The 25,764-nt window shown below is 29.7% G+C and overlaps 3 protein-coding genes across 5 annotated transcripts in view; all 3 read left to right on the top strand.

Annotated features, from left to right (window-relative positions):
• Window positions 1–25,454, top strand: part of LOC116413697 (proton channel OtopLc) — an 87,138-nt gene extending 61,684 nt beyond the window's left edge. For 2 of the 3 annotated variants that reach the window (XM_052895687.1, XM_052895686.1), the window contains exons 6-10: window positions 41–149; window positions 3,002–3,178; window positions 18,005–18,165; window positions 18,820–18,982; window positions 20,464–25,454. In XM_052895687.1, the coding sequence (XP_052751647.1) occupies window positions 41–149; window positions 3,002–3,178; window positions 18,005–18,165; window positions 18,820–18,982; window positions 20,464–21,470 (1,617 nt within the window). In that variant the 3' untranslated portion in view covers window positions 21,471–25,454. The remainder of the gene's footprint in view (window positions 1–40; window positions 150–3,001; window positions 3,179–18,004; window positions 18,166–18,819; window positions 18,983–20,463) is intronic. The other variant, XM_052895688.1, reaches the window with a different exon arrangement.
• LOC128200876 (ionotropic receptor 21a-like) lies at window positions 3,960–8,035 on the top strand. Its single transcript, XM_052895690.1, has one exon. The coding sequence runs from the start codon at window positions 4,591–4,593 to the stop codon at window positions 6,412–6,414; it is 1,824 nt and encodes a 607-aa protein (XP_052751650.1). The 5' UTR covers window positions 3,960–4,590; the 3' UTR covers window positions 6,415–8,035.
• LOC128200875 (uncharacterized) lies at window positions 9,002–13,027 on the top strand. Its single transcript, XM_052895689.1, has one exon. It carries the CDS (start codon window positions 9,154–9,156, stop codon window positions 10,981–10,983), a length of 1,830 nt encoding a protein of 609 aa, XP_052751649.1. The 5' UTR covers window positions 9,002–9,153; the 3' UTR covers window positions 10,984–13,027.
• Window positions 25,455–25,764: the final 310 nt, after the last annotated feature.

The following is a 25,764-nucleotide window of genomic DNA, read 5'->3' as shown; positions in this document are numbered from 1 at the left end:
CAACGAATAAATAAATATATAATAATTTATATTTCCACAGGGTTTCTACCTTTATCTGTACATCGGCAGCATGGTGTTTTTGTTATACATGTACGCGGCGCTGGTGAGGGACCGGTCTCGGTCCGCTCCCGACACTGCTGTTGTAGCCAGTTAGTACCTACCTGTCATAAATAGAAATAAGTGCCACACAATCGCTTGCTCAATTCTCGCAACGTAAATTGCCACGATATCGTTGTGATTGAATCATTTAAAGCATTCGAGTTCTCATCATTGAATAGTGCTGATTCTTTTATATATATAATCTACATGCAGCCCGTCCCGGCTTCGCACGGATGGACATTTTTACAACATTTTAAAAAGTGGTTATTGTGACATAACGATAATAGTTGGACATAGAGTATCGCAAAGTTTTTTGTAGTTATTGATATTTTCTTCAATATTGTAGAACATACTTTTGTTCTATCAGTAATAGTTTCCGCAGCACACACGAAGAAAGATATTTTATATAATTTTTTACACATTTTACATTACTAAAGTTTTAGTAAGGATCTAATAATCTTAATCAGGGTGAATGTAGCTTTCTTTTGGTGAAAGAATTTTTGAAATCGGCAAAGTAGTTTTTGTATTTATTCATTACAAACATATATATATATATATATATATATATATATATATATATATATTGGCACAATATAGAGATATATTACTGAAATGAAAAAACAATGTACAAAAAGATATTAAAATATTTGTTACTCAATCTCGCTTATGGCTCAATAGATTAACATGAAAATTTTCATTTTCTGGATTCTGTCAAAATCTGACAAAGATTACATATAAAGATCCGTCAGTATTCTACGACTATGACGATATGTTGATCCTATGTTTATCCTCACATGTCCTGAGACGTAGAATACAGCAAGATTTATAATATACCTTCGCTTATTTAACCATTATCATCTTATCAGTAGTTAATCGTCCACTGCTAAACATAGGCCTCCCCCTATTTTGCCAGTAGTTGTTACGCTTAACAGGTATTAACTTTCCTCATTAACTTATTAACTTTCACAACTATTAGTTCGTAGCGTTGAGTTTACTCATGTAACAGCTTAAACTTTTACCTAATTTACTCATTTAGTTTGTGTTGTATATAGTTTTTGTTAATTATATAGCTCAATTAAAGTTTTACCATTACCTTTACAAAACAGGATATATTATTTCTGAAAATAGCATAAGACAATTATATAATGCTGTTACTCTAAATATCCATTAATTGGTTATGAAGAAGGCGGTCAAACTGAAATATCATCCTCATAAACTTTTATGGAAAAGCTGGTAATAAATTGCATCATTATGCGGGGAGAAGGGTCGCAAAGCTTTCGTAAAAACAAATTTCCAACGCCGCGAGCAATTTGTTCATAGCATCCTTTTAAAGTTTCCTACATTTTGACTTCGAAAGAAACTAAGTTAATGGACCCAAAAGGAAGAAGTTTTTGTGTATCCTGTTATCAATAGACAATTCATCATATGAGCCGTTAACTGTTCATTATCGAATATAGGCCTCCTCTTATTGGGGAGTTTTGCCAGTTGCCACGCTCAACAGGTGGATTGGCAATCGCAGTTAGATTTTGGTAATGCTTTGACAGGGATGCTGTTGGCCATCTCTTGATCATTAAATTTAAATACACAATTAATTTAAATATACAATTAATCCACGTTAATGTAAGAAGTGGAATTCTTACTATCTGTGTTAGCCTTTGATTAATTTTAATTAATTGAACTTAAGTAAATAAATTTCTACCTCGTTTGTTAGAACCTATTGTCACAGTGGTGACAGAATAACTATGTACATATATAACATATAAGCCCTTTTTCATTTTCTGCATATCTTAAAATATCTTTGGTACTTGTTTCTCTTTACCTATCGCGCAAGCGTATTGGCGTGAGGATAAGGTACACTGTTAGCAGAATACAGTGTAACTGCACTTTTTATTTAATTTAAATATAAACTATGTGATTTATTCGTCAATTTTGGTTTGATTTTGATTTTTTTTTTTTATATTCGAAACGATTATTGTCGATTTACTTCCATTCTAAGTATAAGTTTTTATGAAAGAATTTTTTTAATTAAGCGCAATATCCTATCTATTTATATTAGTTAAGATTTAGTAAGGTTCGTTTTATTGTAGTAACACATAATAATGTATTCTCTCACATTTTATTGCTATGTTTACACAAACAAAAAACATAAAATCCGATTTGTACTAAGCAGTCGGAAACAAAGCAAAGCTTTGACATGTAACAGAATATCTACTTTCTTTTGTTTTTATCGTATAACACTTTCTTCGCCCTTGTTTTAGTACTGATCTTTTGTATTGGGGTGCTTTTCTTATTTAACAAGGAGATATTTTTTTATTTATGTAAGATTTAAATCGTATATCTTGAAAATATACACATTATTGAAAATATATACATATTTAATGTATACGTGTTTGTTTATTTCAGTGTTAGTTATTTTTTAATATTTCACTTTTAGTTTACAGTGTCTATGTGAAAGCGTATTTTAAAATAAGTTAAAAGTATTTCTTTCTATGTGAAAGTGTGTTTGCTATAAAAAAATCAAATTTAAATTTATAAATAACAAAATACATGCTTTTAGTGGAGTCATACTTATTGTAAAAGTAAATCGAATGTTTATACTATTTTTAGTTATTAGTATATTATTTTTAAAACTTAGGTTCATTTTCAATTATATATATATATATATATATATATATATATATATATATATATATATATATATATATATATATATATATATATATATATATATATATATATTCTGTATTGCACTTGTAAGTTACATATAACATAATAACATATGTTTGAAAGAATTGACAAACATAGTAAATTCACAAAATTCCTATTACATATATATAGATATTTTTAGGTATTTTAGATTTTACATTTTATATTATAATTTCTTTTAATTATATTTACACAGAAACAGATTCAAGTTCATCACCCTCGGAGTCAGATTCGTGTTCGTCCCGTACCGAAAGGAGTACGGCTACGCCGCATGTACCACCGCAGCTCGCAGCCAAGCGGCTCTCGCTTGGGTTCGCGTTAGCTACTCGAACGCATCATTATGGAAGCTTCTACCTTAGGATGGGGGCAGTCGGTGAGTTTCTATTTACAACATGCTCGTAACTTAGACTTCGTTACTTTAAGTTCCATTGATAAAAGTTGTGTATCCTCAATACCTCTGTAAAGATTTATCAAAATTAGAATTGTTGAAAATATTGTGTAAGCTGTTCGGATTCCGATTCTATATTTTAATGAATGAATGAAAGAATTTATATGATATAAGAATGTACGCTTTGTATGGTTGACAAGTGGACTGTAGTTGTTGGTTACTATTGCAATATTAAAAAGACCGTGGTGTGGAGTGAAGACTTTATTCCAAGCGTGTATTGTTACAACGGATTATAAGGCAGAGTGTTGTTATTGTGTTGTCATATACAAAATTACATTGGTAAGAGCCAATATTTGCACTTATTGCCAGATATGGAAACAAAAATGAATGTTAGCTTCTAATCGGTACTATTTCTAATTTGTAGATAGATATATAATATTTGTATCATTTACAGCACATAAATAACATTAGATATTAGTACATGGTTAAAAAAAAAACAAAACTATGGTATGGTCAAATTATGGTAGGTACATTGTGTGGTAGGTGACATCCAAATACTGAAAAGTCATTAACCTTTAACCTTAATATTGATGATAATTCTGTTACTATGAGAGAACAACTAATGAGATATAAAGTATAATTTAATACGACATAATGGGCTTTTTGTCAATATTGTTCTTATACTAGCATTTATCACCTAAAAATTGCTGTAGTGAAGTGTGTTTAAGCATAATTTGTCATTTTTGATATATACTAGTTTTGAAGCCATTAATTTGAACTATTACTTTCTGTACATACCTTATCTATAATTACATCGCATCGCAGCTTACTTGTTGCTTAGGTTAATAAAAATTTAATATACGTATTCTTTCTCTTTCTTGCAGTAATGGTTGCGGTAGGCTACTTGGTAGATAGATATTCCACTGCTAGTTAGGCCAATTGCATAGAATGCAATTAAAGTTTTAATACTACATTTTTAGTCAGTGTAGGCTCTCAGATTGGCCACTTTTTATATCGTCTGTTAAGAGAAGGTCTCCAGTGCGGCTCAATTTGGTCTTATTTTTTATTTTATTTTTCTTTATTTCATTAGGAGTATCTACTCTAATTTCAAGTGATTATAGGAGTATGTAACTTTATTTTATATACACAAATATTGCAAAAATATGAGAAACAAATAAGTGGATAATTAAGCTAATACATAATGTGAATATTAAATCAGTACAATTAAGTAGAATACTTTAATGAGGTAATCTATTTCCCATTTATCATATTATGATTTATTTGATAATATTTGCTTAGAGACATATTTACTAATACTTCAGTTCAATATAAAAACCCTACGTTACGCTACGTAATAGACAAGAAAACTAAAAAAACTATTGATAGAAAACGTTACTATGATCAGCATCGTAATTTTTTTTGCAATGTACGTGACAAATGTACATTCTACATCAATAATGTATTTTCAAGAAAGTGCTAATGTTACAGAACTAAAAACATGTGTGGTTAAAATAATTATAACGCAACTAAGAAAAGGCACCGAATTAACTGTAATAAGTAACGCCGAAGATTTATTGTCTGAAATACACGATTCTTTTCATGTTCTGTTAAATTTTCGTCACTATGAAATACATAGTGAAAACTATTCTTACATAGAAGCTTATTTAATTTCAGCTGATGATGTTGATGATTTAGATATTACAATAAACACACTTAAGTTAGAGTGGAGCTGGAACCCTAAAGCTAAGTTCATAATAACAATAAGATGTCTAACAGATATTGAACAACTGAAGGCTATTTTTAAATTATTGCTTATTTCTCACATATTGAATATTTTACTCGTTACTAGAATTGAAAAAAGATATTTAATTTATACATACTTTCCTTATGGAGAAGGTAATTGCGGTCGTAATCACGAAAATATAACAAAATGTTGTGACTGCAACGAACTCAGGAGTGATATTAATATATTTCCTGACGACAGTACAAGAACTTTGAGTAACTGTACATTGCGCGTTTTAACTCATCATAATCCTCCATTTTCAATGATTCCACGTATGATGGAAAAGAGAATAGTTATTGGTTATGAGCAGCGAGTTTTGGATTTTTTAGCAAAGAGTGAGAAATTCCGTATATCGTACACATATGATCTTATACCTGATAGATTTGGATATGTACAACCTCCTAACTTTTCAGCGACAGATCTTTTAGAAGGAATCCAGAACAAAGAAGCAGACGTAGTTATGGGAGGCTTTCTTTTAATCACAAATACCATGTATTTATGTGATTATATTTGGACATATTTTGGATCTAACGAAAATTATCTCAAAGTTTTTTCATCGCATCCAGAGTATATTGGCAGATGGAGAATAATTTATGACAGCTTTGACAAACATATCTTCGTATTAATATTGGTTACTTTATTTATATTTATTTTGTTGTGCTTAGGCATAGTTACATTAGAAGGTGAGATAAATTATGTTGCAAAAGTTATTTTATACGTTTGGGGCTCAATATTTGGAATTATATCGCCGTATTTTAAAATCCTTATTCAAAAGAGACGATATTTATTATTATGGGTTGGGTTTGTATTTTTAATAAGTAACTTCTATCAAACATCATTAATAAGCTTGGCCACAAAGCCCAGTGTACGCCCTGGAATTGAAAGTGGTGACGAACTGCTGAAGTTAGGATATCAACCTTGTTTACCTAATTCCTCAAGGTGGCTATTTCGTCACTTCGAACTTTCTATTTTAAATGATGTTTTTCAACCAAAACCGGAGTGTATGGAATTAGAGAGCAGTTTAGTAGCATTAGCAACAATACCAAATTTATATACAATTAGTCATTACTTTAAGTATATGTATTTGGTTCAGGGCAAATATCGCTATCTTATTTATGAATCAAATTATAATTTTCAACGTGCAAGTCACGCTATATTTTTTGTCCGGGGTTTTCCACGTATTGATAGTATGAATTATAAAGTTTTGAGAATGAGTGAAAGTGGTCTATTTGTCGCAGCATTTCGTGATTTAGGTCTTGAGCCAGTGAAGTCCTTTTTTATGAAACAGAGAGCAAATGCGCGATCATTTTCGAGTCTAAAAATTGAAGACTTCTGGATTCCACATCTTATACTTGTGATTGGTACAGTTTTGGCCTTTATTGTTTTTATTGCTGAGAAATGCGTTTATTTAATTCATAATACAAGTCTAAGTTCATAAATTAGATAATTTTATGTCATGTGACACGATATTCTTTAACGTTAATCTCCGAAACAAATTAACCGATTTTAATGAAATTTTGTAAAGGTTTGTTTTTTATACAACTTAAGAGATAAATATAAAAATAATAATTTTACACACAATTTATTTATCCGTGATTACTATACTAGGCACACGAAATAGATCTGCGACTGTTTCGTATGAGTGGTTAATTAAATTAGTACATATTTATAGCCCTTTATGGTCCGGTTTTGTACAATTTTATTATTTAAGTACTCGAAAGGTTAATTTGGTTTACAAATAAAATAAAAAAAAATATATATATAATGAATAATTAAAAAATAATAAAGCAAGAAAAGATATATATAGAATAGTTTAGATAGAATAGTTTTATCTCGATAAGAAAAAATGGACCTGGTAGGAGGCAGTATTAGATGTTTACCAGATCAGCTAGATAATGTATAATTATAAAGCAATGATTATATATTTTGTTATATAATTATTGTTAGTGATATTGTAAAGTTCTTCAATTATATTAAACGTTAACAATGAATATGAATATTTATTAAAAAAATCTGGATTTAAGCGTCCAAATATATTTTATTAGAATTTTGATATTATATGTACAACCTCATAAAATACAAAATAGATTGTATTGTGCAGGGTTAAAATTAATATAAATATTAAATTAGTAAGGTAATTAAGGTAAAATTTATTTAAAGGTTAGGTAGTTTATCCACAGTACTACTCATATCACGGTTATCAAAATATGTATTATATATTATATTTAATAAAAAAATAATGATGAAGCAACAAGCTTGTATGTATTTCTTTTATTTAATCCTATTTCATAGATTCGGAGTTATCAAGTACTAATAAGGGATGTTAAAAGAAATAGTCGCATTTATAATATCTAGTGTCCTAACATAAATATATTTGATTATATGAATGTGTATCTTCTAAAACTGAAATTAATATTTTTAATTTTCAATATAATAAAACATTTTGTATTTAATACAAATATTAAATATTATTGGTGTGTCGCTATATTTAGTACATTATAATATATTTATTTAATGCAACAGCCTTCTTATTGTTAATAGTTTATTTTACATAATGTTATTCGGATGAAAGCTCGAAATTTAAATTCTTTATTCAAATAGACTTGTTTATAAGCACTTTTAAATCGTCATGTTTTTTTTTTTAATATACTGCAGGGTTTGGAAGATTGTTATTTGTTGAGAAAAGCCTGCAAGAAACTTAACAGATATTCTTTTAAATCTCTGTTAACATTATGTGTATTTTTTTTTAATGTAATATGTCTGAAATTACATGGTCATTAAAAAGTCCGTGCATGATCGACTAACACCATGTACGCTTGTCAGTTAAGTAATCATTTAGAGTGTAATAGACTTTGTTCAATAAGTGTTTATTAATAACAGTTTTAAATTTATTAAAAGGTAGATCTAAAATATTCCTCGGTATCTTATTATAACATGGAATGTCCATTCCTATAAAAGACCTATTAACTTTCTAAACGATACTTGGGAACAGCAAGTTTATATTTGTATCTAGCATTAAGATTATTCAGAATCTGTTTTTATGAAACAGTTGAAGATTCCTGCGTATATACAAAATGTTTGCGTATATGTACTGTGAAGTTACGATGACAATATTTGCTTCTTTAAATTTTTCTCTTAATGGTTCACGACTTCCCATAGAATAAATTGCGCGAACAGCACGTTTTTGTAATACAAATATGCTTTAGATGTCGGCTGCTTTACCCTATAGTAATATTCCGTAGGACAGTATACTATGAAAGTAATTTAAATAATCTGGCAGTCCCAATATTGTTATATTGTTTAACCCTGCGTACAGCATATGTCGCAAAACTTAATTTAGTTGCAAGGTTTTAAATGTGAGGACCCTATTGAGTTTTATTATCAAGACTGATGCCAAAGAACACAATAGAATCTATAAAATTAAGAAGTTCATTATTTAATTCAATTCAATACAGAAAAATAGGAATCGTGTCGTGATTTTTAGAAAGAAAAAATTTTAGGCATTTAGTTTTTTTTTTGCATTCAACATTAGATTATTATTTATTTGCAGTAAAGCATTATTTATATCGTCATAATACTTGGTCAATCTATCAACCATATAAATTAAAAAAAGTATTATCTGCAAACAATACTATGCCATATCTATCCTGCATGGCAAAAGTGAGATCATTTATATAAATCAAACATAGTGATGGCCCAAGAATAGATTCTTGAGGTACATCTATTCGCACAAGTGACCTGTTAGGTGTAACGCTATTTATGTACTTTAACTTGAATTCTGTTTGATAAACAAGACGTGATTAAGTTTAAAGCATTGTCTTTGACACAGTAAAAAGCCAATTTTTTCAACAATGTACTATGATCTGCATAATCGAAGACCTTAGATAGATCACAAAATCTATAATTTTTCATATACGAGTATAATATATATATATATATATATATATATATATATATATATAATACTCGTACATGAAAAATATATTAACAGAGCCATTTCTTTATCGGCTAATGAATTATTGAAGTAATCATAATATCATTTATCATTTTTTTTATTTATTTTATAATATTTACTCAATGTCTACTGATTTACCAATACATAATTAGGTACCATATAAAAACCCCAAGTATCTAGCAACCAAAAAACATTGAAGACTATTTGATAGAAAGCACTATTATGATTTGGATTATAATTCTTCTTGTTGTGCACACTATAAATATACATTCTACTTCAATAATGTATTTTCAAGAACATTCGGATGATAAACAATTTAAAACATGTATAGTTAACATTATTGTAACGCAATTGAAAAAAGGCAGTGAATTAACTGTGATAAGTAACGCTGAAGATTTATTACCTGATATTCATAATTCTAATCACGTTCAGTTAAAATTTCGCCATTCGAAAATACACGGTGAAAATTATTCTTATATAGAAGCATATTTAATTTTAGTTGACGATGTCGATGATTTGGATGATACAATAAATACACTAAAGCTAGAATGGAGTTGGAACCCTAAAGCTAAGTTCATAATAATATTAAAGTGTCAAGTAGACATTACACAATTGAGGGTTGTTTTTAAAATGATGCTAATTTCTCACATATTGAATATTTTGGTTGTTACTAGAATAGAAAGTAAATATTTAGTTTATACATATTTTCCTTATGGAGAAGGTAATTGTGGACGTAGTCACGAAAATATAACGAAATGTTGTGAATGTAATGAATTCAGAAACGGTTTTAATCTATTTCCTGATGAAAGATCAAGGACTTTAATAAATTGTACATTGCGCGTTCTTACTCACCACAATCCTCCATTCTCAATTATTCCACATACGATAAATAGAAGAATGGTTACTGGTTATGAACAAAGAGTCATGGATTTGTTAGCAGAGAGTGAGAAATTTCATATATCATATTTCTTTGATCTTCTACCTGATAGATTTGGATACATACAACTTCCTAACTTTTCAGCGACAGAGCTTTTGGAGTCAATACAGAATAATGAAGCGGATGTAGTTATAGGTGGTTTCCTTCTAATGAGAAATCCATTGTATTTGTGTGATTTTATTTCGACATATTTTGGTTCGAGTGATAATTATTTCAAATTTTTTTCTTCACAGAGAGATTATATGGGCAGATGGCGCATAATTTGTGATTGCTTTGACAAAAATATCTTGATTTTATTATTAGTTGCTTTATTTTTATTTATTTTTTTATCTTTAGCTATAACCTCAATAATACAAGGTGAGGTGGTAGTAAATTATGATAGTAAAGTTATTTTTTATATTGTCGGTTCAATGTTTGGAAACATATCACCATACTTTAGAAAACTTATTAAAAAGAAACAATATTTATTATTATGGATTGGATTTGTATTTTTAATGACAAATTTCTATCCGATTTCATTAATAAGTTTGGCAACAAAGCCCAGTGTACGCCCTGGAATTGAGGATAGCAAAGTATTAGTGAAATTAGGGTATCGACCTTGCTTGTCTAATGCTTCACGGTGGTTATTTCATGAATTTGAAATCCCAGTTATAAATAATGTATCTCAATCGTTACCGGAATGTATGGATTTAGAGAGTAGTTTGATGTCACTAGCAAAAATGCCGAAACTTTACACTATTAGTCTTTATTTAAAGTATATGTATTTGGTAAAAGACAAATATCGCTATCTTATTTATGAATCGAAAGAAAATTTTCATCGTGCGATTCACGCTATATTTTTCCCCCGAGGTTTTCCCCGTATTGACAATATGAAGTATAAAGTTTTGAGAATGAGTGAAAATGGTTTATTTGTTGCAGCATTTCGTGAGTTAGGTCTTGAGCCGGTAAAGTCTTTTTTCTTGAAACAGAAAGAAAATGAACGTACTTTTTCAAGTTTAAAAATGGAAGATTTCTTGATTCCGCATCTTATTATTGCGGTGGGTACAGCATTAGCTTTTATTATATTTATTGCAGAGAACGGTATTTATTTTATTAATACTACTTACACAAGATAATTTTTAAATAAGTATATTAAAGTAAAATATAGAATTTATTAGGTACTCATTGCTTATTTATCATTCACCTAGCGACCCGCCCCGGCTTTGTACGGGTGCAATACTGTTATTAAATATAGCTACCTACTACAGAATGTCCTTATAAACAACGTTTACAGCTTTTTCGTCATTAAACAATACAAACACGATAAAGTGCTATAGGATGAAGTGTGGCCTTCGACGCGCAATTATATAGGCGCGCGCCGCCGGCCGGGCTAGTACCGCCGCACCGCTATGTCCCTGCATTTTAAATCTGTAATATTTTCGGAAATATCCATTTAAATTACATGCTGTAAAGGGCCATATTGATCTATATTAAATGGACAATATATTTTAGGTGCTTAATTGGATAAAAATTAATTCTGTATTGCTTAAAATCACTTCGTAAATTTTTTCCCGTAAAATGTAAAGGATAAAAAATGGTTATTGTGGGTTATTCTTAAGAGATAGACATATACCATCGCGGACTTTTTTGTTGATGTGAAACGTAGAGTTCTTTATATTGTGATTCTAGGATACACCAGACATGATGCCCTTTGCATTTACTTCTATCCGTCTCATAGATCGTAACTTTCCTGAAATATGGGTTTTTTCTTTTTTTTTAAGTGCTGAAACTTTACTAATACAAAATGTTAATAAGCCATTAGCTATGTTTGTTTTAATCTATGGAGTATTGATAAAATATTGCAAACTTGGTAGTATAATTGAAACTATTGCACCGTCTTTTGCTTTTATTTTTAATAAGTGCATAGATGACGGTAAGTTTCCTATTGTAATGAAATTTAGTAAAATTATGCCGCTTTTTAAAGATGGAATTAATGTGATCTAGTAAATTATGGGCCTATTTTGATTTTTCCTGCACTGAGTAAAAATTTTGATAAATATATGTTGAATCAGTTTGGAATCAGTAGTCAATTTGGATTTTCTACAAGGTGATTAACTACGGATACAGATGTGGAGTTACTAAAACACATTTCTAAAAATTACGGTTTGAATTCTATTGTAAAATTAAATAGTTAACTTCTTAATTTTATAGATTTGCTATCTTCCGGAAAATACTCTTGATAATAAAATTCAATGGGATCCTCACATTCAAAACTTTGCAACTAAATTAAGCTCTGCGGCATATGCTGTACTGCAGGGTTAAACAGTATAATAATATTGAGACTGCTAGATTAGTTTGTTTTAGTGACTTTCATAGTATACTGTCTACTAGAATATTATAATGAGGTAAAGCAGCCGACAGCCAAAGCATATTTGTATTACAAAAACGTGCAATTCGCGCAATTTATTGTATAGAAAGTCGTGGAGCCCTAAGAGAAAAATTTAAAGAAGCAAATATTCTTACCGTAACTTGATAATACATATACGCAATTATTTTGTATATACACAGGAATCTTCATCTGTTTCTTAAAAACAGCGATCTCAATATTCTGAACACTAGATACAAATATAAACTTGCTGTTCCGGAGTATCGCTTAGAAAAAGTTTCTTATGGTCTTTTATATTGTAGACCGTATGAAACTTTTTCTAAGCTATTTTGGATCTATCTTTTTATAAATTTAAAGCTTATTACACTCTAAACGATTACTTGAATAACAAGCGTGCATTGTATTTGTTAGTCGATAATGTATGGACTTTTTAATGACCATGTAATTTTAGACATAATGCGTTTAAATAAATATATGTATATGAACTTATAATTTTAACAGAGATTTAAAAGAGTAACTGTTGAGTTTCTTGTAGGCTCTTCTCAACAGATAAAACCTTCCGAACCCTGCAGTAGATTAAAAAAAAATACAAGTGTTTGTGTTTACAAGCACTAGTCTATTTGATCAAAGATAATTTGAATTAATAATAATTTATTTCCAACTAGATTGCACGAGGAATCTCTGTATAAAAATAAATCTATTTCTTCGTTTTAGGTTTTAGAGATTTTGTGATTATCTAATAATTAACTGGCTTTGTATATGAATTAGATATTAGTTATATCTAGCTAATGAAATATAACTTATATGATAGTACTGTTTGTTTTATTTAATACGAGTTGAAATTATGTGAAATATAAAACTTTTTACTGAAGATTGAGAGGATATTGTTGTAAACATACAAGCAATTGATCTTGCAAAATTCTGCCATAGACATAAACTATCTTCAGTAAATGTGGTAAAAGCGAGTAAGTGAATAAAAATAATCGAAAGATGGTTGCAGCGTCATTTAGAATATGCATCAAGTTTCAAGTCTATTAAAATATTCACTCCAGATTTGTCTTTGAATTAGCGATTATATTTTATTCTACAAAAAGTGACTGCAAACAAACGCACCCTAATGTACGATGATAAATATCGTAGAAAATTTCAGAATTAAATAAAATTTTGTAGCAGTTTTATTGAGTATTAATGTTATGCCAAGAAAAAAATCATACATAATTTCCTTCTTTTAGAAGTTTTCTGTTAAAAATTGGAAGTGTACATAATGAATGTGAGTGGCAATAAGCACATTTATTAAAAACTACAAAAACTGTAGGTCTAGTTGGATAATAAATAGATGGTGGATTACTTAATACATTAAAAATGCAATAATATATTAAATCGTAGTACATTGGTTATATAAAGTGAAACCTACTAACGAGGTAATCTATTTCCCATTATTTTGATTTATTTGACGTTATTTACCACTCAGCGATTTGTTTACTAATAATTACGTTCTATATAAAAACCTTAAGTTGCCTCAGTATTAAGGAAATGTGAAAACTAATACAATACACTACAATGATCTGCTTTATGGTACTTTTTACAATGTATTTGACAATTATAGATTCTGTTTCGTTAGAGCACATTCAAGAAAATAACGAAGATAAAGAGTTAAAAACATGCATAATAAAGATAATTGTAACTCAATTAAGAAAAGGTATGAAACTAACTGTTATACGTAATGCCGAGGATTTATTGCCTGATATTCATCACTCTGGTCATGTTCAGATAAATTTTCGTTATCCAGAAATGCATGAAATACATTATTCCAACATAGAAGCATATTTGATTTCTGGGAACAGTATTAATGATTTGGAAATTATAATAAATACACTAAAATTAGAATGGAGTTGGAACCCTAAAGCTAAGTTCATAATAATACTGAGGTGTCAAGAGGATAATGAACAATTGAGAGCTATTTTTAAATTATTACTTAATTTTCATATTCTGAATATTTTGCTCGTTACTCAGTCCGAGAGTAAAAATTTAATTTATACGTATTTCCCTTATGGAGAAGGCAACTGCGGACGTAATCATGAAAATATAACAAAATGTTGTTATTGTAATGAACTCAGGAGCGATTTTAATATATTTCCTGATGACAGTACAAGAACTTTGAGAAACTGTACATTGCGCGTTTTCACTCACCACAATCCTCCATTTACAATGATTCCTCGTATGATAAAAAAAAGAAAGATTATTGGCTTCGAGCAGCGTGTTATGAATTTATTAGCAGAAAGTGAAAAATTTCATATATCATACACCTATGATATTTTACCTGATAGGTTTGGATATGTACAACTTCCTAACTTCTCAGCAACAGAACTGTTAGAAGTAATACAAAACAAAGAAGCAGATGTAGTGATGGGCGGTTATCTTTTGATCACAAATTCAATGTATCTATGTGATTTTATTTGGACATATTTTGGATCTAGTGATAATTATTTAAAATTTGTATCATCCCAGAGAGACTATATTGGTAGATGGCGGATAATTTATGACAGCTTTGACATAAAAACATTCATTTCATTACTAGTTGCTTTATTGTTATTTATTTTTTTGTCTTTAGCGTTAACTTCATCAATGGGAGGTGAAAAAAATTATCGTGGAAAAATTGTTTTGTATATTTGGGGCTCAATGTTTGGAATTATATCACCGTATTTTCAAAAACTTATTTTAAAGAAACGATATTTACTGTTATGGATTGTATTTATATTTTTAATAAGTAACTTCTATCAAACATCATTAATAAGTTTAGCAACAAAGCCAAGGGTACGTCCTGGAATTAATAACGCCGAAGAACTGTTGGAGTTGGGGTATAGACCTTGTGTGTCCAATTCCTCAAGGCGATTGTTAAATTATATTGAATTACCTCTTATTAATGATGAATATCAACCATTACCGGAGTGTATGGAATTAGAAAGCAGTATGTTGGCATTAGCAGAAAAGCCAAATTTATATAGTATTTCTTTTTACTTAAAGTATCTGTATTTCGTACAAGATAAATACCGTCATCTTATTTATGAATCAAATGGAAATTTTCAACGCGCAAGTCACGTTATATATTTTACAAGAGGTTTTCCTTGTATTGACAGTATGAATTACAAGGTTTTGAGAATGAGTGAAAATGGTTTATTTATCGCGGCTTTTCGAGAACTAGGACTTGAGCCAGTAAAGTCATTTTTCTTAAAACAAAAAAATAATGCACGCACTTTTTTAAGTTTAAAAATTGAAGATTTTTTTATTCCTCATCTAATAATTATAGTAGGCATAATTTTGGCTTCAATTGTTTTTATTGCAGAGATATGCACTTATTTCTACAATACCACTTTTCGAATATAATTTCACAATTGTTGTGAAATGTAACTTTACAATTAGGTAGTTATTCTAGTATATCTTTCTATAGTTAGAAAATGTTTAGAGTTAGTTTAGTAGTCCTACTAGTTTTTTTAGTAAAGGACTCAGTTATTGCTTTTGAAGACATCATTTTAAGTAAGTGTAACCAGAGGGAGCCTTTCTACAAAAGTTTGTTTGGGCATCTCTGTACCATTCGTGTTTTTACCGAAGGGTGGGACATGGCAGTATATTTACAGGGTATAAAGAAATGACACCTGAGTCCTTAGGAATGGCTACACATGGGGGCTATCATGGGCGAAACAGTATACTCTGTTACGTCCATGGTACTGCTTATGTCTATAGGCGACGGTTACTACTTTCCATCTGGTGGGCCGTCAGATTGTTTGCCAGTCTAAGTTGCATAAAAAAGTGTATTTATTTAAATATTGATATAGATTTATGTAGATCAATGTTTGGTAGAGTTCATATATTGATATGAAGTAAAAGTTATATAAAAAACTAAATTAAAAATGATGGAATCCGTTACATTTAGCTTTATCGAGTTAAATAAATATTCTACGATATATATAACTTGTTTTATTTACCTAATATAATATTTAAATCTAAATTGAAGCATTTTACTATTTATATACTCAGATGTTAAGTCATGGTAACGGTGAAAAACATTATTGTTTTTGTCAACCTTTTATTATTAATTTGCATTCTTTACATTTTTATCTATCGATATAAATATCCATAGTTATCTTTCCAATTTATTTATTTAATCATATGTTATTCCCTAATATGTGCGAACTGTTGGGGGAAAAGGGATTGTTAGTAATGAGATTTAACAGCCCCATTGCTAGCCCTTTCAGGTTGACCTCCACGCGGTTCTTTCCGAAAATCATAGTGGCTAATTCTTGTTTAGTTAATTACTATGGACCAACTGACTTGCCTACATCCTCACCTGTCATCCTTCACTGGTACCCAGCCAGCGTATACCGACATACGCTGGCGGGGTTACCATTGCATCTTCACCCATTAAAAAAAAATATTGAAGCTATTGAAGCGATAGTTGCGTATATAATTAGAATACGCTTTATATGTATTCTAAGTAATCTGAAGGGTATGGCAAACAGATTGTGTTAGGAATACAGTTTAAAAGTACGTTGGTCTGAAATTATGGATGTCAAATAAAAAATAATGAGATATCGGATATAGGTTAAGTATACTTAATACTTAACAATGGGAAAGTGAAAGAAAACATACATTGAGGAAGAAATAGATTAACCCAATAGAGATACTCTGTAATGTGTAAATAAGTATATCTTTGCATACTCTGTAAGGTAGCTAGCGTATCTAAAATAGGTAAATATTATTAGGATAAAACTTTATGAAAGAAATGTAAGAGATATTGTAATAAATGCTAGTATATAATAATATGTAGTATGTAATTATAGTTTGTGACGTTATCACACATTGATATTTATTAAAGCAATGTAGGTAAAATTTAGCAAAGATGGACAGTCTGGTATCAAGGATAGGCCTAGGATAATAGGCATTTTTAAAAGAAGATAAAAATTTCTAGATCACTATGTTAGGTGTACAGGTTACGATAAAAGATACAGAAGTTATCAATTTTACAATGTTTTTTTTGTATATGTTATGCTATATTTTTACCGATTTTGCACTAATTTTATAATTCATAGGGTATACATTTTTATATTGCTCTCCAAATTTTGTGATAATTAAAATATCTTCTCTTCTTATTTGTTTAAATTTGTAGCAGATGTCGAGCCTCTAACGCCTGATTTAAGTCGCAAATTTTATATTGTACTCGGTATTTTTTTAAATTTCTGACTATGACTGTAGGTAATTTTAAAATATTGCTAACTTTTGTTCAATACAAATAAAATCTATCAATATAAATAAAAATAATTGTCGGACAATTGTATCATGAAGTAGATCACGCCAGTATGGCTATTTACCTATTTAGTTACATCTTTTCCGTTGTGTTTGTAAATTATCAGGACAAGTTTGAAAAAAATGTTTTAAAAAATGTACGGAAAAGTTAAAAATTTGGGTTAAAAGTTTTCTATATGAAGTGTTGGGAAGATTTGGTGAAATTTTTTCATTAGTAGGTATACGCGTGAGAAGCAGGGGCAGACGGCTAATAGTATACATTTCTAGCTAATAGAACACATTTTAGTACAATATTTTCTTAGCGTGTTAATATAGTCGCTGATTAAATATAAAAAAAAAATAAGTTCTCTGTCAGATTAATTAATTAGATTTATCTGCAATTGAAAAAAGTTTGAATTATCGTAATTTAATTATACGAATTTACTTGGTAATTATAAATTTAGATAATTATTCAGTTATTTTTTTTGCAGCCTTCGGCATCGGATCCATGATATACTCCGGTTTGGAATTTGGTCAATATTGGGAACTGGAGCGGGACACCAACTGCCATAACGTGCTGCTTGCATTAACACCCGCAACCAGAATGGCCTTCATCTTTATACAGATGTATTTCATCTTTCTTAATAATGAGGTTAGTACTAATTTTTAGTAAAACAAAGTATTTTATTCTTTAATTCTTTTTCTTATTTGAATTCGTTATTAAGCCATAATCTTCTAACCTTGTGCCAGTGAGTTAATGCTTCCGTAGATTGTTTATTTTTTTATTTCCTTATAAATGTATATAATTTTATTTTACTATTAGTATATATAAGCTTCTATTATGTTTTATTTTGTCATCATCATTATTACCGAAAAAAAGTCATTATTGTAATTAAAAATACGAGTATTAAGGCTAGTTTTGTGTCCGTGAAGTGTTAATAACATCGTCGAGTCTGTTCTGTGACATTAATCGGATTTTTTTCTATATGACACCGTATTACCGAAGACTAGATATCAGTGATTCCAGTTGAACTTTTATATACATATTTCATACATGCATTGCTGTTTTGTATCTGAAATAGGTACAACATAAGTACCAGGTCCCACATAATGACTATTTGTATATTATTGACGTGAATTTAGTTTATTAAAGTGATACTTCTTTTACTTCTCTCAGTGTAATATATCAATTTTATCATATATTTCGAATTATAGTGTATCCTTTGAAAAATTCGTTGTGATTAGACGAGACAATTGTAATTTTTTATTTGAATACTAAAATGGTGTTTTTGGCATATTGTTCCAGATGAAAGTATACAAACACAAAATCGTGGCTCGATTTGGTCTGATGCATATGGTGGGCACTAACTTAAGCGTATGGCTGAACGTACTGGTTCAGGAGACCAAGCACGAGATTCTTACATTCTACAATCCGGAGAATAAAACTATTGGCTTATCGCATAGACTAGGTAAGCGAAAACTTAATTGCACACATTTATAAATTGTTATTATTGCGTCGTCTATACCTATATATTTTATTATTATTTTGCGGAAATCCATATCACTAGTAAGTTGATTAGAGTTATTTTGTTTAATTACGTTACCATTATTATTATGCATGCATGCGTGCAACTACCAACATTTAAGTATTGATTACTATTATTATTAATAATAATAATCTACTAATAATAGAATAGGCCACACCTTCTTTTCCCATTGATGTTGTAAAAGTCAGAGGGCGAAGTATGCGCAGTAGTATCACTCTTAAAACATCTCTACAAGCCTAACTACGGTTGCTAACCCGCCTGCCAAGTATGGCAACTATTGGTAAAACTCCGTTTATGGATAAAGCTTATTAATTAAACCTTAAGGCTCGGGCATTAATAGTGGCCAGTTAATGGCTGAAATAATAAAAACAATACAATTATTAATAAAAATTCTACGATCTTCCCTATTAGTCACCAATCTCTAACCATTATTCATTCTACGCACATGTAGCGGAATTAAATATTTATTATATATACAAATAAAACAGGGGCTCTAAGTAACAGTAATGGGTTGGTACTTCGGTATTATAATAGATGGATATATTGTTTAACAGATTTATATGTGCATTTTGTGAACTTGTATGAGGAAGAATAATTATATTATCCCTTCGAGGGTCGTTCCCATTTTGTCGGACTATTTTATATTTATACCTTTAAGGAGTCTTTCCCTCTTTTGTACACATTAAAAGCAAGATTTAAGTTCCTAGTTCGTACAATTTGTTGGTTTAATGGTATTGATATTAAAAAAGGTATAAGGCGGGAATTCTTCATGTATTGAGATTTGAGACTTAGTGTATGTATATAGGTAGGTACGGTCCGCATTAAAAGTTACTTAAAAGGCTTTTTTGTGGGTACTAATGTACGCAACCGTTATCGCTGAACCGGTTCTGGAATCTGTTGATATTAATTAACTTTTCACGCTGACCGTGCTCTCTCCATTTTTTCCAAAGTCGGAATATGAATTTAATCTCTTTACAATCTTCTTCTCAATTCGCCTTTTTTTTGTTTATTGTCACGGGATATAATTACGGCAATTCTAAATTAGTTTTGACAATTATTTTTTAAATTAAAAGAGAAAAATTATATAATATTTACTGTGACAATGGTTTTTGTATTTACTATTATTGGAGGAAATTGTAAACTCATTAATTTGGCGGTCGACAGTACATTAACGTTCCTTAAATTAAAGCTACCCTTGTCATAGCTTCATTGGAGATTCCATAAAGTTATGTCAAGTGCATTCCAATCGACATAACTTCGAAAATTGCTTCCGGTATTTTGATCCAAATTTTCAATATTAGAAATAGCAGTAGTCTATTGAAAAATGTAACGTATAAAACATTTTTGTGTATAAACGTAAAAATATGTTTCAGTACTTTAACTAGCATTTGTTGTCGTTTCAGCTTTTCAAAAGGCCTTCGCATCTTTAGCAACGGAAGTTCCACCGTCGCATCCAGCTGCGGCTCATTTACGAGTGCCGAGGGGGCTGAAGGGCCCGCATCATATCTTCGAATGTCGTCGAACCAATATCATGGGGTCGCTGGTACAGGATGCATCGCCATTCCTTTTCCCATGCACAATCGAGTACTCTCTAATATGCGCAGCCATATTATATGTTATGTGGAAGAATATATCTAAATATCCATCTAAGGATGTCGCCGCTGCTATAGCCAAAGCGAGAATATTGGAAGGACTTGCGTATAAAAAGTCACCACATTTATATAGCGTTGACTGTGCCCGTGCGCATAAAGGTTTATTTTTTGGTATTCTAGTCTTAGTTCTTACTATAATATCGCTAATATTATTCTTCGTTCTAGTATCTAAAAAAGAATATGCAACATTGGCGGTTGTTGAAGTAAATTTGTGCGAGTTGGGGTTATATGCGATGACGACATTTGCTAGTCTCGCGGGGATGGTTTGTGTCCGAAATCTTAAATATGATGGTAATCGTAATCTTGAATTAGATAACATACTTTTAGTGGGCGCTCAAACTGGCATGTTTATTTATGGTACATTTACTATTATCGGAGGACATTTTACTATAGAGAAGAATACGATTCTTATTCTGATTACTGCACTGTCGTCTTTGATACAAACAACATGCCAGACGATGTTTATATTGGATGCAAGTCGAAGATCAGCAAAAACTCCTGAACAATTGCGAAAGAAACCCGGAAGAGAAATAGTGACGTTCCTTTTAGTTACTAATCTAGCGATGTGGGCTATCAATACTCTAGAAAAATCACGAGCAGAATCTCACCCGGTTCAGCTACATTTCTATGGTTTGTGGGCATGGACTATTATTACTCATGTTTCAATGCCTTTAGCAATTTTCTACAGATTCCATTCGACGGTGTGTTTGTGCGAGATTTGGAAACGGGCCTACAAGATGAAGCCTGCTTACATGTAGCGATGGGCGCGAAGGTACTAGAGTGCAATGCGACAAAACACGAACTATGGTACATTTGTAATAAAAATGTAGAACAGTGGCGTAGTTACGTGTTAGTGCCATAGATTCAAATAAGGGGGCAACATTAATATTAAATTTGAGAACGCTGAATAAGTTAAAATAAAGATTTTCATTCAGTGTTGTCAAATTTGATTTTAGCGGTTTAGACGTTGTTTGCCGGTAAGGAATGTACGTAGACCGAGTAAAATCGATAACTAGTTTGTCTACATTATAATCATTATACTCGAGATCTTAGGTTGTTACACATATTCCTTTAATCGGCATTCACATAGTTATGACCCTGTATTAGTTTTGAAGTCGACTGCTTTAATGTTAAGTTATTGTATTAAAATATTTTAATGTGTTATTTATTTGTAGCTTTATTGAATGCTTTAACAATCATAATGGTAACTACTGTTATGTTATAATGCTATTTAAACCACAGTATTTCTTCATTGAACGGGTTGGATTTTATTGATTTTAGCGCTTAATATTTACATGTTACTTTTCTTAAATTGTAGTGTTATTGTTAATATACATGTAAATGAAGTTATTGTGTTCATATTATCATTCTATTTAAGTACACTTAGTTAAGAATAGATATATAGAAGCAAAATCGGCAAAAACATTCCAATTTATGTTAATCCACATCAAACATTCACGCACTCGTATTGAAAATAAATGTCTTCCATTAGGTTACACATTTATGTTACAGTAATTGTATCACATTGAATAAACAGTCACCTTTCATATTACTTTTGATATAACGCCATTATTTTAATATTTACAACGGGAACAATAATCGACCTAATAATATGTTTTTGAAGAGTTTTTGAGCATCAAGCTTTGATAAAGTGGCTACAATAAAATATTAAAATAATTTTACTATGAAATGAAACATAGTCTGAACAGAGTTTAGAGATTTTGTAGCAATATTTTTACGATAAAAATGTAGCGTTACAGTATTTTGGATAAAATTTTTAAACTGTAGTAATACTTGCCGAGGACCCAGTAGTTAGACAAAAATAACACCAAAGTTTTATACGAGTAGATTTTTGGAGCTTATTATGGAATAGATTTCTATTAATATGAATATTCTTTTATAAAATGGTAGTTATTTGATTGAAACACCAAAATCTACATATTTTGAAACAACAATTGATAGACTTAGCTATTTCGTCCAGTACATAGTTTTTATTGATTGCATGTATTTTGAAAGTCGACTACTGCGAGATGTAACCTACATTTAGATTTGTGGTATTCAATTAGTAAATATTACGTAAATTTATGTATATTCATTCTGCAAATTTTTTTATGAAACTAAAATTGTGTACTGGCTTTTCAATAATGAAAATTATTTAGTATTTAGAAACAAGAGATACAGTACTATGGGTATCTCAGTATTATCTGTACCTATTGCCTATAGCACTAATGGAAACCACCACGTTTCAGTGGCCAGTATGTTTGTTATTTTCAGTCATATAAGATTTTTAATTACCTTTATTTTATTCAATTTTCACATAGAATGAACTATCTGTATTCAATACCATTTTTCATTTTATAATATGGTATATTAAATAAAATTATAATTATATAACAAGTTTCATACTGTTTTTTTTTATACTACTATTGCTCAAATTAAATTCTTTTAGAATACGGCTATATGTAATTTTTCCACACTATCAAAATTATTAAATGATAAATTCTAATTTTCCAATAGTTCGTTGTTTAACATACAGTTTCATAGCATTCCTACATATGTATCAGTTTACATTGTTCTGTATATAGTTCTAGATATAGTTAAAAGATGATATAGAATTGTGCTATAATTATTCCTATTTTGCTTATTTATACCTCAGTTTCTGGATCAGGTTTCAGAAAACGAAATGTTTTTGTATGCTTTAAATTATTCATTAAATAAAGTTATATATATAATTAGTGATAGTCCTTTATACATTTTTATTAAAGTTATAAAATCCCATTACTAAATATACATTTTATTATACTATACCTATCGAAGTATAAGTTGATATTAAATACTCATATTGACATACACAATGTAACTTTGACAAAGTGACTTTGTGCTAATTTTAAGTAACGAAACGTACGTAATGTAAACTTTGGTATGTGCTGACTTCATATTATTGATTTGTGAATACTTTAAGGAAAACAGTTTTGAAATGCCTATCTACACTCTTTAATGGGCGTTCTCGATTGTATTCTTCCACAGCTTTTATTACATTTTATGACCGGACCGGTTTCACCATACTATTGCAATATGTGGAATGTGGAAGATGTTCTCTGGACTATAATAACGATATATTTATAAATACCACAAAATACCTGCGAATATAAATCATTATCGACATGCGAATCATCGCATTGTATTGATTCTGTTTTTCTAAAATAATGTTAACTTTGTATTAATTGTTGTTCATGTGTCCGCCATATTTATTCTATATATCTACCCATGTAAAAAGTGTTGCCAACTTTTAAGATTAGATTTTAATTAATGCCACCAGTTTCAGTTTACCGGGCTAACCCGCGCAAAATAATGATAATGACTGTTTAATATGTTAATCCAGTATGTGATTCGTCTTTATATAAAATTTTCTTCAAATCCATTATTCCACAGTTGTTGCTTTGTTAAAGCGGGATTGAGCAACAAACATCCAAACATATAAGCTTTCACATTTATAATATTACTAGGATTCAACAGACACATAGCTGATTTAATTTCGACTGTTCCTTTATATTCGTGCTTCTCATAGATGTTCAAAGAATATAATAATGTACTCGTACCTAGTGTCTTTTACATATAATAAAATAACTTCACATTGTGATTCAATATGGGATTGTTAATCATAATTATAACTAACTACATATATTTCCAAACTTATGAAATATTTACTATTCATAATAAGATGGATAACACTTTTGATATTGAAACACTTTATACACTGCGTTTTATAGTGTTTTATAGATAAGTGTGATACATAGCTACAAGCTAAAGCTATGAGGTATTTTACGAGTGAAAATGAATATTTTTCTTAAAAAAGCACTGGTTGTAAAATGGCAATTTCTGACTATCCCACATTAATAAGGTGCGTTGAGTATCACCAGAAAGGAAGTTAAAGCTTTCATATTGACCTGTACGAGTATCAATTGTATTGATATATGAATAATATTTTTTCGCCAAAAAATTTTACCTACAGATAAAATACATACTATGTATGTAATAACACACATACATATTTTCTATTATTAACATGTACAGATTTGTTCAACATTAACGATTTAATATTATTGATCTAAGAAAACTCCGCTTTTTGTGAAAATACGGTAATATGTATGATAAATGGTAAAACGGATATGTATTGATAGAGTTCCGTAGCTTATGTTTATTAAAAGTGTAAAAAATGATATTTGATAACAATGAATGTAACCTTGATGTATCCTTTTTTCAATAAAAGATTTGAAGTAAGTTATAATTTTGATATATAGAATAGCTAAAAATGTAACGATATGGTTATTTTTAGCCAGATAATCAGATATAAGAAGATATTATGAAAAATTAATTGTTTATCGAATTGTCTACGGAACTCTAAGTCAAAGAGTGACCTCTCTAGTGTTGAATGTGTTGTAAGACATAGAATAGTAAAAAAAAAATCATTTTTCCTACACAATAATTACTATTTATTGTACACCCGATAATACCAAATATTTGTTAAATAATTACTTTATAACAATTTAATATTCGAATAAGGTTTAGTTTTGTAAAATAATAGTGATATTAGAGTAACGTTTTTTAAACTATATATATTTGTGAACTATTTATTTGTTTAGGGTGAGACTGTGGATAGTTCTAAGATCGTCTTCTTGGATGTTTAAAGTTAACGAGCAAATAAACTTTCTTGAAATCGTAACAAATAATTTTTCATTTTCAATTATATTGAATTATATAATTAAATTGTACCTGTAGTTTATTATTTTGTCTAGCAAGACTGGAGAGCGTAAATTTGAATTCATATCGGTTTGACTTTGTATACTAGCTGATACATATAATTTAGGTTATTTGTGGTGTTAATTAAGAGCTAGCTGTATTCCGTGGCTTAGCCTGCGTGTCTGTATAAAGTATTTTATATTCTAAACTATCTGTGTATCAAATTTTATTCAAATCCATTTAAGTGTTTTGTGAGAAAGAGTAACAAACATCTATACATCCGCACAAATTTATACGTTTACAAATAGCAGA

This window comes from Galleria mellonella, unplaced genomic scaffold (assembly GCF_026898425.1).
Source record: "Galleria mellonella isolate WM207_F2 unplaced genomic scaffold, CSIRO_AGI_GalMel_v1 utg300, whole genome shotgun sequence".
Classification (NCBI taxonomy): Eukaryota; Metazoa; Arthropoda; class Insecta; order Lepidoptera; family Pyralidae; genus Galleria; species Galleria mellonella.
Note: the sequence above shows the minus strand (reverse complement) of the source record. Positions and strands in the feature narration are given on the sequence as shown.

Excerpts from the sequence above, each read along its gene's own strand:
- LOC128200876 (XM_052895690.1), top strand. The coding sequence starts at position 4,591 with ATGATCAGCATCGTAATTTTTTTTGCAATGTACGTGACAAATGTACAT.
- LOC128200875 (XM_052895689.1), top strand. The coding sequence starts at position 9,154 with ATGATTTGGATTATAATTCTTCTTGTTGTGCACACTATAAATATACAT.